The sequence below is a fragment of the Eptesicus fuscus genome, chromosome 10 (genome assembly GCF_027574615.1).
Source record: "Eptesicus fuscus isolate TK198812 chromosome 10, DD_ASM_mEF_20220401, whole genome shotgun sequence".
Classification (NCBI taxonomy): domain Eukaryota; kingdom Metazoa; phylum Chordata; class Mammalia; order Chiroptera; family Vespertilionidae; genus Eptesicus; species Eptesicus fuscus.
This window is the reverse complement of record NC_072482.1, coordinates 2,431,591-2,446,330: the sequence shown is the minus strand read 5'-3', so window position 1 is coordinate 2,446,330 and position 14,740 is coordinate 2,431,591. Positions and strand designations below refer to the sequence as shown.

At 40.8% G+C, this 14,740-nt stretch overlaps 1 protein-coding gene across 1 annotated transcript in view; it reads left to right on the top strand.

The window, feature by feature from the left end:
- LOC129150495 (uncharacterized) overlaps positions 1 to 14,740 on the top strand; it is a 109,082-nt gene that overhangs the window by 66,461 nt on the left and 27,881 nt on the right. Inside the window, exons 6-10 of the mRNA XM_054722186.1 lie at positions 1,349 to 1,366; positions 1,957 to 1,977; positions 8,532 to 8,552; positions 11,773 to 11,793; positions 14,080 to 14,097. Coding sequence (XP_054578161.1) covers positions 1,349 to 1,366; positions 1,957 to 1,977; positions 8,532 to 8,552; positions 11,773 to 11,793; positions 14,080 to 14,097 — 99 coding nt within the window. The remainder of the gene's footprint in view (positions 1 to 1,348; positions 1,367 to 1,956; positions 1,978 to 8,531; positions 8,553 to 11,772; positions 11,794 to 14,079; positions 14,098 to 14,740) is intronic.

Below are 14,740 nucleotides of genomic sequence, written 5' to 3'. Positions count from 1 at the left end.
TACTTTATATCCCTGTGACTATTTTGTAGCTACCAATTTGTACTTCTTAATCCCTTTACCCTTTTCACCCAGCCCCCAAACCCCTACCCTCCGTGTCTATGAGTCTGTTTCAATTTTGTTTGCTAAACATACTAGTTTGTCTCTCCTTCTATTCCATCACATTTATAATTTTACTTTTCACTTTTAACACTTTATTCACAAACATCAGGCTCTTTTCACTAAACTGTACAGTCCCCTATGAAGACACGTGGGCAGTGTGTCTTAGCTGCTCATTTGCACCGTGAACTTACCTCTATTCGTTTTGCATCCGTGCAATTGCAGTTTATATGACCAACTCTGTTCCTAAACAGTTAAATCTGTCAAAGACTGGTTCTTCTTAGTATCCTTCCAACCCCAGCATTTTATGTATTATTAACAAACATTTGTTATATTAATCTCACCTTTTTTTAATATGTTTTTATTGATTTCAGAGAGGGGGAGAGAGAAAGAAACATCAATGATGAGAGAGAATCATTAATTGACTGCCTCCTGCATGCCCCCCACAGAGGATCAAGCCCAAAACCTGGGTTTCAGCATTCTCCACTTTACTACAAGAGCAACTCTAGCTCTTTGGCAGCCAATCAATGATTCTCGATTGCCCGGACTGGGAATCGAACGTTCAACCACTGAGCCACGCCAGCTGGGCTCACTTTTTTATATATCTGGGAAAAATAGACTGATAAAAAAAAACACCACAATGTCCAAAAAAATGTTATTCCAGTCCCAGATCGCCACTTATAAACTCAGGGACTGTGACCAAATTAAAACTTTCCTTTGTCTCAGAGAAAAGTTTACAATATAAATAAATAAATAAATAAATAAATAAATAATAAATAAATAAATAAATGTAAAATAGTGTATGAAAAGCAGCCAATGAAGTTAAGTTTATAGAAGGAAACTCAGATTAATACTAGGACACATGTCAAGTAGCCAACATTTGTTCTGTGACACTTGAGGTTAAGATGACCTCCAGCGTGTGTCCCCCTGGCTCACTTCACACTACCATTGATCTGCTGTGCGGAACTGGGGGAGACTCCGAGAGATTGGATCCGAGATTAAGCTGCGTCATCTCTCAAAGACTAGTTCCTTGCTTTATAAACCCGGGTAATAAAGGTTCCAGCCCCACAGGATTACATCAGTTGAATGACCAGAGGTGGTTGGAACAACGTCTGTCCCATAATCACTACGATTACCAAATGCTGGGTGAGTGTTGGATGTTCGGGTATTGTAAGTGCGTTAGAGCCCAGCAAAGACAATGTCAAGATCTTCAGTCTCCCTGCCACACTCATTTCCCTGTATTTTATTTTAGGAAAAGTAAAATCTACAGGTAAGTTCATTTTTCTATTCTTTAATTCAAGGAGGACATCTGAGCTAAAGATATAAATTGGGAATCTGTCAACATGCAAATGGCATTTAAAGCCTTGAGACCAAGATGAGAGCACCTAGGAGATTAGCATAGCTAGAGAAGGGGACTGGGCCCTGAGGCTTTCCGGTGTTTAGAAAAAGAACTCAAAGAACAAACAGCAAAGGAAACCAGGAGAAGCCAGCCAGGGAGGAGAGTGGGTCCCAGAGCCAGGGGAGGGAATGCTGGGAGAGAGGGTGTGGTGGACGGCGAGTGCTGCAGTAGGTACGGAAGGAGTGATGCTGGTGCGCTGGGACCCCCTCTTCACAGGGACACCCTCTCCCATACTCACAATCCTGTGAATTAGTAGGGAATTTTAAACATTGCTGGCAAATGAAAAATAAATAATACAGACAAACATTGAAACCCTGTTATCTTTTCTCTGCTTTTCTATAGTATTAGGTATGGACACTTTGGGGATCTTAGAAAATTACATATTGAAATAATTCATAGAACGTTTATTTTAGTCTTGATCTCTTACCAGTCAAGTAACACTGTTTGTTTCTTCATTTTAGGGACTGCCGCAAAACCTACCAGTAAGTTCAATTTCTGTTTCTCACTTTGAGTGGGCCTGTGTCATTTTTCTGGGAGAACAATAGTAGCAGCTTTGGCAATGCCTAAGGGAATGAAGAATTTATAAATGCCTAAGGGAATGAAGAATTTATAAATGCCTAAGGGAATGAAGAATTTATAAATGCCTAAAGGAATGAAGAATTCTACTTTGTAAATCTTAATATTCTTATTTCTCATTCACATTTACTCTTCTACTAATAAGAATTTTTTGAAAGCTATTGACAAGAAAGTTGGAGGGACTGATTAGGTAAAAGAATGAATGTCATACAATAAATAACACGTGTTTTTTAGGAAAAAAAAAGATTGGAGTTAATCTAGAGGAAAAAATCTAAATTGAAAATTAGGAGGAAGGTAAAGGACAAGAATAAAAAAAAAAAATTAAATACTGCATTAGCTTGTATTTTCCTAAATGCTTTCTGAAAGGTGAACATGATGGATGGATGGTGAGTGTGGGTAGGCTAAATAGCCACCTCAGACACTGGATTAAAAAAAATGGAATCTGATTAAAAGAAGGAGCTGGGGGATGGGCTATCCAAAGGGAAGGGCTCCACAGCACCCAGCCAGGGGGACATGGGGGCGATGCTGGCAGCGCCCAGAAGCTGGAGTGTCATCCTCATATGCAGTTGCTGGCGGGAAACGGTCAGTGGGTGTGGGGCTGAGCTGGGCCTGGACGCGGATGGAATGCAGGTGTGCACGCAGGTGCCTTCAGGACAGTTTCCAGTCCTTGTGTGGTCTGCCTCCTGGTGTCCAGGGAGTTTTTCCTGGTCTTTGTTCTCCTGTGGTCCATTACGGCCTAACACTTTCAATCTTCTCTGTGTCCTGGATGAGAAATAAAGTGTATAAATCAATTGACCAGCCTCCAGAATGTTACTCCAAACAGAAAAGTGAAATCCCCGGTTTCATTCATTGATTTGTGAGTGAGCTTTGTAAAAGGTCCGTCAGTAACTTCCTAGTCAGCATCTAAAATCTGTGGGCCTCGATCTTCCTAGGGAACACATTGCCAAAGCTGCCACTATTGTTCTCCCAGAAAATGACACAGGTCCATAAAATATTAAAGGGGAGAGGGTGCAATGCAGATCCTCTTGGCAAGACTCGAGTCCAGAACGACAATGGAGTGTGATTAAGGTGTTCTTGATCCAGAAAATGATTTCTTTTTGGCAGTAACACCAGTATACATAGAAATACCCGTGGTCATTTGTCAAGTTGAGTGTCTTTTGATTTCTTAAAGAATACAGAGATTCCTTTAAAATCCTAAAATAGGTCTTTTTACTGCTAAATAGGCAGGGTTTTAATAACATGTTTCTGGAATTTTTGAGCTCCTTTACTTCCATGTTATTGCTGTGACTGCTGATAAATATGAAAAAAATAAAATGCCATTGGTTATGACACAGAAAAAGTTCAGGATTAAAATCTCCTGGGATTAGTTATAATGACTTAAGAAAAAGTATGAATTTTCAGCCTAAGTGGTTATACTGATAAGAAGGAAGGTATAAGAATGCAGATAGAATGACAAAAGAAGGGTAAACATTAGTCAGAAGTGGTGGAACTAAGAGAACTCTAGCTCCTACTACTCAGAAAAGGGGGACTCACTGCTTTCCCAAATAATGGAGGGCTTGATTTACAATTTATTTATCGGATCCCCAAAGAAGGGATACAATGTCTTCCATTGAAAGGAATGCATCCCCCAACTTCATACCTTGAGAAGGTATGAAGAGGTGACATTTGATCTGAGGAACATAGTTCATTGCTTTTCTATTACATTTGAGAGCAGCTGGGGTACCGGAAGTTACTTTCAAGTTCCAAATTCTGGTTTCCTTTAGGTTTCCACGCTGGCTGGGAGGTGTTCCTCATTCTGGCAGTTTTCATTCCCAGATATGTTCATATTAATAAACCCCCCTCCTTCCTTACCTTAGCACATGTTATTACTGATTTTGAAGACAGTCTAATCATATTGTAAATAGAGAAGAACATAATCTTGATCAGTAATAACAATGAGACTCAAAATTTACAAGAATAATGTACAAACACTGAAGAAGACGGCAAGTGAATTAAGATTAAAGAGGAAAGAAAAATTACTAAAGCAGAAATTCATTTCAAGTCAGTTTCTCCCACTCCGTGCACTGTGCAAGAAAGGGAAATAAAAGTGGCTGCACCCACCAACATCTCTTATCACCAGGCGGTGGACACTAAAGGCATTAGGCTCCTATGGCTCCTGGAACAGAGTAAGGGTAGCTATTCTTCCTCCACATTTCACTGCCCATGAATAACTGTGCTTGATCGTCCTGACCTCACCGCCCAAAAAAAGAGTATGAGTGGAAACTATCTTCACTCGCTCTTCTAATTCACCCCCAAACGATGCTTAGGATTCCTTCTCTGTATTAAGTAGCAGGGTTGCAAAGGTAAATTAAACCAGGTTCCTGTCCTCAAGTGACTTATAGTCTAATGGTCTAATGGTGGAAAAAGAAAATAAATAAATAAATATGATCAAAGCATGTGTAGGTGCCAGGTACTATCCTATGTGCTATGGACCCAAAGGTGAAGATGTCAGGTAAGGTTTCTGTTCACACAGAATTTACATTGAACTGAGGAGACACACAGGGAAACAGATGAATGTGAAAGATAATTTCGAAGACAGACCATGTTATGGAGACCGATAAAGGAGAGTTGATGTATCTTGATTGAGAAGGTATGAAGAGGTGACATTGATCTGAGAACTAAACAAGAGCCAATCATGTAAATATCTAGAGAGAACGTATTCCAGGGAGAGGCAACAAGTCCGCCTTGGGGTGGGAATGGGCTTGGAAAATGGACAAAAGCCAGAATAATCAGAGCCTAGGACGGAGGGAAGTGGAGAAGAGGTCAGAGAAGTAAGGACCTTGTAAGGCATGAAAATAAATTGGGGTTTTATTCCAGTGATTTTATTCCAGAATTCATTAGAAAGTATCAAACGGGGCGTTACAAGTCCTGGTTCCTGTTTTTTAACCGGAAAACCAAGGGGTCCGTGCTGCCTGTCACTACTTGAGCCAATTCAGCAGAGCCAGGGTTGAATGATGTATGAGCGTTCACTCCAGTCCCGCCGGCAGCGTGGAGAGCAGCAGGTCAGGACGGCTCGGTTGTCCGGTCACATTTTGAGGTCAGTCGGGCAGTTGTGGGGGTAAGTATTCCAGAGGAGCAAGAGCAGAAGCGGGTCAGGCTGCCAGGGGGGGAGATGGGCAATTAGAACAAGGAGCCAAACTGAGAGTAACAATCAAGCCTTTATTCACTTACTGACGGTGCAGACAAGAGGCCAAGAACAGCGCTGGCTCTCCCTGCCACGTGCCCCTCCGTCTTCCTCTGGGGGCAGCAGCAGGCCAGGCCCCATGGCTTGCAACCCAGGCCGGGGAAATCGTCTCAGTACTGAAGAACACTGAGCAAAACGCCCTGCTGTTTTACGCACCAGGCGGCAAGGAGGCCGGGGTAACCGTGGGAAAGCACTGAGTCAGGGCGAGGAAGAGTATTTTAATGGAGGCCCCTGATAAGAAGGTCTCGGAGGGGCCTGGAGACTGTATCAGCCGAAAAAACCCACTTGCCACTCTAAGGAGGCATCCAAATACCTGTGCCTGGGCCAGGAATGCGGATGTGTGTGAGCGTGGTGGGACGCAGCGGTGGGCCTGAGCCCCCTGACCGCCCTGCAGAGAGTGCACAGGGCTGTGCACTAAGACTGGTGCGTTAGACTGCGGGCGGCTTCCCCCCAGGAGGCTTGCTAAGCCTTTGTTGTTGCCTATGGTTGAGCCTCAGAGCGCAGGCACTGGGTCTGGAGCCAACCTCTCCCAGATTAGAGGGTATTGCGACAATTCTAGCAACAGATGATGGTTGATTTGACCAAAGTAGTAACAGGAGAGACGAACAAAAGTGAAGGAGTTCCAGATACATTTTGGAGGGAGAGCCCACAGGGCTTCCTAATGGGTTGGACATAAGAGCAGATAGAAGAATCCATTCACTCAACCTCATTCAGCAATTTTGAGGAGAATGGGAAGTTGTGGTTCTGTCTTTGTACATGTGACTTCCCACATGCCTAATAAATGTCCAAGTGGAATGTCAACAAAGCACTTACTGTTAGTGGTGTGGCCAGGAATGGGAATAAAATTGGAAGTCGCGTGCATCCGTACAGTACCAGGTAAGATTTCCCAGGAAAGAGCACAGAAAGAAAAGCACTGTGGGTGACCAAACTCTCAAGCACTCTAAGCTAGAGGGTAAGACAGGAGGCCCACAGAGACTGAGAAGGAATTGTCAGGTGGAAACACACTCTGTGCCCCAAAGCTTTGGCCTGTGGGCATTCAGGAGAACAAAAGCAGCACGGAACAAGCCCCCAGACACCCTATACTTCCTGCAGAGGGTGGGGCTGCTTGGGAATGGGGTACTTAGAATCATGTGAGTGCTGGCCTCCCAGCAGACGGCATTCTTCTGCGCGAGAGGATCGGTGCCCTGTAAGTGTCCCCTGCGTAATGATCTCCCTGGAGAACTACTGGAGTGAAAGTAGGTATTTCACTCAGAAAACAAATGCCTTTGGCAATACTGTGCTTCGGGTGTGTAGCAGGCGCCGGTGGTCAGGAGGGGAAAGAGCAGGTGCGGAAACACACCTTCCCTAACTTCTGCCGTTCGGTGGCACTTCCTCCTGCCTGACTGTTTTAGTCCCCGTTTCCCTGAGTTTGCTGAGGTTCAGCACTTCTCTTCCTACGCCTCGCGGCCATTCAGGCCTTCCCATCCCATCCTTTCACTGTTTTCTTATTACATTTCCGGCCCCTCTCTTATTGGTTTTCAGCCATCCTTTACACATTCCAGTTATTAGTTCTGTGAGGTTTGAACACATTGAAAATATCCTTTCCTGTTCAATCATGTGTCTCTGAACTTTGCTTAAGGCGTATTTTATTGCACAAAAATCCTGAGGTCAGATAAATCAGTTTCTCATAATACTGCTTCTGCTTTGAAAGTTTTAAGAAAGTTTCAAGACCGTAAAGAGGTTCCACATTTGGTCTGTTCCCTTTGCCTCGGTTTCACCTTTCAGTCATGTCTTTAAACCACACATCCGTGTCCCTCCCGCTGCACCATGCCGAAAAAGGCATCTTACCGCGGGACCGGCTCTTTCCTGCATGACCTTACATCCTAAGGCAAACTGCGGCTCACGAGCCACATGTGGCTCTTTGGCCCCTTGAGTGTGGCTCTTCCACAAAATACCACGTGCGGGAGCACACTACAGTGCGATTGAAACTTCGTGGCCCATGCGCAGAAGTCGGTTTTCAGCTCTCAAAAGAAATTTCAATCATTGTGCTGTTGATATTTGGCTCTGTTGACTAATGAGTTTGCCCAACACTGTCCTAAGGGATCCTCTTCAATATCCTCTAGGATCTTGCTCACCCCTGTAACAGAGTTCCTACCTCGCTGCTGTAACTATTTGTTAACACAACTGCTAATTTCAACTCTATGACACTATCAAGTCCCTCAGGGCAAGCTCAGCCTCCTCTCCTCTCTCTTCGGGATGATGCCTGCAACTTGCAGACACTTAACAGATACTTGTTGAATGGAGGAGGCTTGCCGTTCTGCTTCCCCACTTCTAGAAAGCTTGGAAGGAGACAGAGCCCTGGGGGAAACAAAGTCAAACCAGCCTGGATTCCAGCCCTGGGTCTGGCATGGATTAGGCCCTTGACTGGGTTCTTACCAATATGGACTGGGTCTAACTAAACATTCCCTGGCCCCACGGAAGGGCAGAAAACGTGTTTTAAAAATACGGGGAAAGTGTGACTTGTAAACGTCTAGAAAATCAACTTCTTTGGGAGAGGAAGACTTAGAGCAGCTGTGTTAAAGAAACCACGCCACTGGCAAGCGCCCCCGGAGGCAGCCCAGCATGGGGAAGGCAGGCTCTTCCAGGCCGGCTGCTTCCGCCGGAATTAACAGCCAAAGTGTGACTTCGGGCAACTTACTGTGCCTGCCTGGCCCCCCTTCCTGTCGGTGAAATGAGGAGAGTAAGAGGATTGTCATGTAGGTCAAATTGGCTACCGCTTTAGAATAACACTTAGCAAGTAGTGAGTAAGCCATAATATTAAGTACTATGAATAAACACTGTATTTGTTGAAGGTCAATGTTATCAACATTTTGTCTCCTCCCAGCCATGTATTTCTATCTAAATTTAGAAAGAGCTAAAAAAAAAAAAAAAAAAAAAAAAGTGGCATTAACTTAGTTATATGGGTTTGTTTTTGCTAATACTGGTTTCTATGATGCCCAGCTTTATAAATGTTTTATTTCTCTTTCTGCATTTTCCCTCATACTGAGATTTTTTAATTAGAAGTTTTAACAGTGACTAAAAGTAATAAACACAGCCAGATGTTAAGGCAATATTTCTTTGGCTACTCGGCCACAGCAGCAGGAATGGAGACTGTGGGGCACTAAGGGGTTAGATGTTAAAGCTCAGCTTAAAAAACAGTGAAGAGACCACTGGTCCCTACCAACCAACCACACTCACCTATCTGTTTTTGTATTTCAGAAACCGTCAAGAAACCTACCAGTAAGTTATTTTCTTTATTTTAATCTGAGTATTTTAGGAGACACAAATGCACGACAATCATTATAATATCACTTTGCAATGGCCATCATCAACAAATAAATAAACAAGTGTTGGCGAGGATGCGGAGAAAAAGGAACCCTCGTGCACAGCTGGTGGGAATGCAGACTGGTGCAGCCACTGTGGAGAACAGTATGGAGTTTCCTCAAAAAACTGAAAATGGAACTCCCATTTGACCCAGTGATCCCACTTCTAGGACTATTTCCCAAGAAAACAGAAACACCAATCAGAAAGGACATATGCACCCCTATGTTCATAGCAGCACAATTTACAATAGCTAAGGTTTGGAAACAGCCTAGGTGCCCGTCAGCAGGTGAATGGATTAGAAAAGTGTGGTACATCTACACCAGGGGTCCTCAAACTTTTTAAACAGGGGGCCAGTTCATTGTCCCTCAGACCGTTGGAGGGCCGGACTATAGTTTAAAAAAAAACTATGAACAAATTCCTATGCACACTGCACATATCTTATTTTGAAGTAAAAAAACAAAAAAAAACACCCGCATGTGGCCCGCGGGCCGTAGTTTGAGGACACCTGATCTACACAATGGAATACTACACTGCTGTAAAAAAAGAAGAAATTCTTACCATTTGCAACAGCGTGGATGGAACTGGAGAGCATTATGCTAAGCGAAATAAGCCAGTCAATGAAAGAAAAATACCACATGATCTCACTCATTTATAAATAATAAAGAACATTATAAATTGATGAACAAAATAGACACAGAGACAGAGAAGCATCGAACAGACTGTCAAACTACAGTGGGAAGGCTGGGGAGGATTGGTGGGGAGGTAAGAGATCAACCGAAGGACTTGTATGCATGCATATAAGCACAACCAATGGACGCAAGACACTGGGGTGAGGGCATGTGCTGCGGGTAGGGGAGGCTGGGGGAAGGTCAATGGGAAAAAAAGGAGACATATGTACTACTATTTGTAATACTTTAAACAATAAAATAAAATTTAAAAATATATATATATCACTTTGCAAATCATAAAATTTTTATTTCCCATCCTAGATTCCCTATCCATTATTCAGAACTTTTTATATTGTTACAGTTTGCAGGAGAGTTTTATCACCCTGATTAATCAAAAGGAACACACATATATGAAAAATAAAAATAAAAACTCCCTATAGGCTGGATTCTCTATGAAGGAGAGTACAATTTGAGAGCCAAGAAAAGAGTTGTGTGTTTATTAAGCTGAAATGCTTAAGTAATTTCCCACTTTTCTAAAAGCGTTTCCACCCCTGCCTGCACTAGATGGGAACATAGAGGCACCAAAGGACTTTACCCTCCTGTACAGAGGCTCCAGCAGATGCCCGCCAACGAAGAACACTAACCTCTACAACATGGCTCAGTTGTAAAATGAACTTGCATTCGAGTCTCAGCTTCTGTCTTCCAAGGCATCCTCTAGGAAGTACAAAAATAGTAACTTTTCTGTTAATCCAGGAAAACTACTGCAGTGTCTCTGATGTCATCCATGCCCTAGACACATCGCATTTTTTCCTTGTCTTGTCTTTGTATCTGAAAAAGTCTTGAACACCCACCCATAAGTCTGTTCATTTTCTGAATTAAGCACACTGATTACTAGATGAAATGAATCAACAAATTTTGTGTCCATATCAAACAATTTAATCCTGAATTCAAAGTGTTAACCATATACATATGCAAGGCACGTGAATAAAAGGGAACTGCGGAGGACGGATTTGAAAGGACGAGGGGTTTTCCTGAGTTCCTACATGGTTCTTACACATTGCGAAAGATGAGGAGTGTAAATTAAATAGTCCCCAGAGAGAAAATTCACACAAAAGAATTTCCACAAAAGAACATTAAATCATCAAATTCTGAAGAAAAAGGAATGGTTACTAAGACAAGTGGGATTTGGTTAATTTGAAATCTCAAATATCTGTGTTGTCATTATAGATCAACAAGCAGATTTACATAAAGAACATGAACACTGAAATCACACAAGAGAAAATTTCAAGAATAAACATTAATCCTCAAGTAATTGCAAATTATAACCTCACTAATTTCTAATGTATTGCTTATTAAGTGAGTGAGACTAAAAATGTGCAGGAATAGTAAAGAAACAACGTTTTTCTTCATATAAGTGACAACACTTTAGAATGATTAACCAGTATGCTACACATTAGACATGGCCAAAGAAAATAACACGCACAAAAAGAAATGTTAGCAAGCTGTGTGCAACTGAGTTCAATGTTTTAACCACAATTTTGGGAAATCCCAAATAGCTCATTTAAGCTAGTCTGTTAATGAAATAAAGTCTTGTATTTTAATAATTTTCTATAAATTAAGATTTGCTGATTCAGCCAGTTAGTCACTTATTTGCCTTTTTGTTGTTGTTATTAATTATTGAGTCCTTTAATCTGAAAGAGTCTAGAACTGATTTCTATGGTGCTGTGTTTTTCTATTCTATTATGCAGACCCTGACCTAATTTTCATTGGCTTTCATTCCAACTTCCAAACATCTCCCACTGAATTTTTCCTGACAGGGAAAAATCTATTAATTTTTATTTTATTTTTAATTTATTGTTGACACTATTACCTATGTCCCTCAGCACCCCCTTTGCCCACCTCCACCCAGCTCCCGCCCCCCTCTGGCCCTCACCACACTGTTGTCTGTCCATGGGCTGTTTTTATATTCTGCAGCCAATCCCTTCCCCTTCTTTCATCCAGTCAAGTCCAAGGAGAGATGAAACACAGACTAAAAGAATTTGGGTGTTGGTTTGATTTTCTTTTGGATACCACCTGGAACAAAGACAAAGAAAAAAACAGAGTGAGAGAGAAGGAAAAGAGAAGAGGAAAACAGAAAAATAATAAACAACCAACCTTCTAATAGTTTCTAGGGCTGGGAAGAAAAACTGAATCCCTGTGTGTGTGTCGGGGGGGCGGGGGTTGTAGAAGTAGTTAAATATATTTTGGATAGTTATGCTTAGATCCCTCTAAAATTATTTTCCATCCCAGTATGACACATTTTATACTCTTAATAACGTGCTTCCTTGCCTAGGTTTACAATAACAAAACAACTGTAGTTTTGGTGTTCCTTGCATATAATTTCAAAAAATTCCCCAGGGGAAGATTAGCTGTTTCGGTCCAATAATATGCAAATAAAATAGGCTAATGTTTATTTTTCTGTATTTCAGGTAAACCTGTACCACCTACCGGTAAGTTCATCTTATTTGTAACCCTAGTATATACTAGACAGAGCACATAAGATTTTAGTAATAGCTTTTTCATTTTCAAAAGACCAAAAGTTAATTTAGAGTTATTGGTGATTAACTTATAATTGGACACCACTGGTTTGTAGGAAGAAGAAACTGAGAAATACATTGTTATATCAAGGGAACTGATTTGTCTATTTTTAAAAATTTAAATGCCCATATAAGGACAAATATCAACATTTTAAATGAGATGTGATGGAAGCAGGAAAGGAAATTAGTCATAGAATTAAAGGAGGGGGAAGAAAGAAGGAGCTAAAAGAAGACATATCTAAATTTAATACAGAGTACACTCAGTGTCATTAGTAGATAGACAATTGAAGAGGAAGTGAATACAAGATGATTCGTATACCAATCATTCTGCCAGGACTTCCAAAATACAAGGTACTTGTTGCTGGTTTGGAAGCTAGATATTAAGACAAAGCAAAGAAGTCTTTTGCATAGGCCTAAGGTAGTAGGTCAGGCCCCTCTCCCTTACTTATTTTTATTTGTCAGAAACTCTTGAGACACTTTCCAATAAGTACTGTGCTTTGAGCAGTGTCTGGAGAGCTATATGCATGAAGATCTTTTGATAGAGAAGTCCAGCTATGCCGTAATCAACTTTGCAAATCTCACTTTTATTATTTTACTTTATATGCTCCCCTCACATTAGTGAGCCTTCTTTAGACATTACTGACAATTTTCAGGGAAGCTTAGAAGCACTTATTATAAGACTAAATACCACAAAACAAATAAAATCCCTCTTATAACAAGGAATAAGAAGGAATATATGTAGAAGACAAGAGGACAGTTTTGAAAGAAAAGTAAAGAGTGATGAGTAAAACTTTACTGCAACATCATACTGCCGTCCCAAAAGGTTTGAATATTTCTTTGCCCGGGATAAGGAGATAAAGTATACAAAGACTAGCCTACCTCAACAGAGGTCCTTCAGACGGAACACTAAAACTTCTGGAATTGAGCAAATATCAAAACAATCTTTCACTAAACACAAATGGTCTCAACTGCTATGAAATTCCCTTGACTTTTTGGAGGCAACCTCTGAAAACTGCATGAGTGACAATTTTGTTCTAAGTCACAAACCTAGAGACATTTCTTCATTGGATATATTTTCATATACTGCACATTGCTCATGTCCTTATTTTTCTTTCTGTTTTAAAGAACCTGCATCAACTATCAGTAAGTTCCTTCTCAAATCCTAAAATCCATAGAATGTAAGTCAGTTTCACTCCCTGTTGCTATTACAGTATCAAACTGTCTAAAACCTCAGTGCTACTACTTCTCTATACTAGTACTCTGCGTGACATAGATAATTTATGATATTGAAGAAGAATCAACAGTTAATAGATTATATCCATTATGAGAAATACTATTATCAAATCAGTCTTTGATACCAAACCCAATGTGATATTCATAAGCATAAGCAAAGAGAAGAGGAAGTTAATAAAGTATAACACAAAAAAGAGAGATTAGGTGGTATGAGTTCGTGACAGCCCCAAAATGGAAAAACCTATTGCAGTGGACAAGAACATAATAGCCTACTGGGATGCAGGAAGATTTGCTTTGCTCTTCCACCAGAGTAAGGGAGCGCTACCCCAACCATTCAGGTCTGCTCTTAGAACACAACAGGGACATCAACCACGCCAACTGTATAATACCGGTTCCTTCAAAGCAGGAGTGGAAATGACAGGACAGATGCCAGTGCAAGTTTCACCGACCAGAAATATGTGTCATTTTTATAGGTCAAAACTTTCCTATTGACAAATGGTTGAAGAACATGTATAATTAACTCAACCAACATTCCAACAGTAAACATTTGAAAAAGTATTGTCTCAATACTCACTAAATGAATTCTAATTTTAACTACCATGATATATTTCTTAATATGTATTACATGAGCACAAACAAAATCAGTGATGCTTTAGTAAAAAAAAAAAATTGTTCATATGTATTTCTAGATTTAGTTATCTCTAGATTTAAAGGTAGGTAACAACTCTCCAAATAATTATTTATGTGCGTAAGCCCATACTTCCAATTTGGGGGTCACTAAGAATATAAAACAAAAGAAAAGAAAACAATTTCTAGAAATATCTTTATGGCTAAATAAATATCATGGCTAAAATCTAGAAGAGAGTCCAGATACCTAATCACAGAAGAACTGGTTGTTAATATGATAATATATATATAGCATCATAATTAGAACTGATAATTGTGTTGTTTTTTTCTCTGAATCAGGATTTGCTAAACCAATTGGTAAGGTGTTTTTTTTTCTTTTTCTCAACAATTATATATTTTAGTTTAAATAATAGTCTCACTAACAGCTGTAAGAGGGGAAGGGGATTGGAAGGCTGGGTGAGGACGGTGAAGGGATTAAGAAAAAGGGGAAAAAAAACTCATAGATACAAACAACACTATGGTGATTACCAAAGGGAAGGGGGTTGGGGGAGATAGAAGAGGGTAAAGGGTGAATAAATAGTGACAGAAGGAGACTTGACTTTGGCTGGTGAACACACAATACAATATACAGATGATGTATTATAGAATTGTACACTTGAAACTCATATAATTTTATTAACCTACCTCACCTAATAAATTCAATAAAAATTAATAAATACATAAATAATCATATGAAAGTTATGCCTATAGTTTTTTTATTTAGATACTAGAGGCCCGGTGCACGAAATCCGTGCACGGAGGGGGGTTGTCCCTCAGCCCAGCCTGTACCCTCTCCAATCTGGGACCCCTCGAGGGATATCCGACTGCTCGTTTAGGCCCACTGGGATCGGGCCTAAATGGGCAGTCGGACATCCCTCTCACAATCCAGGACTGCTGGCTCCCAACTGCTTGCCTGCCTGCCTTCCTGATTGCCCTAACCACTTCTGCCTGCCAGCCTGTT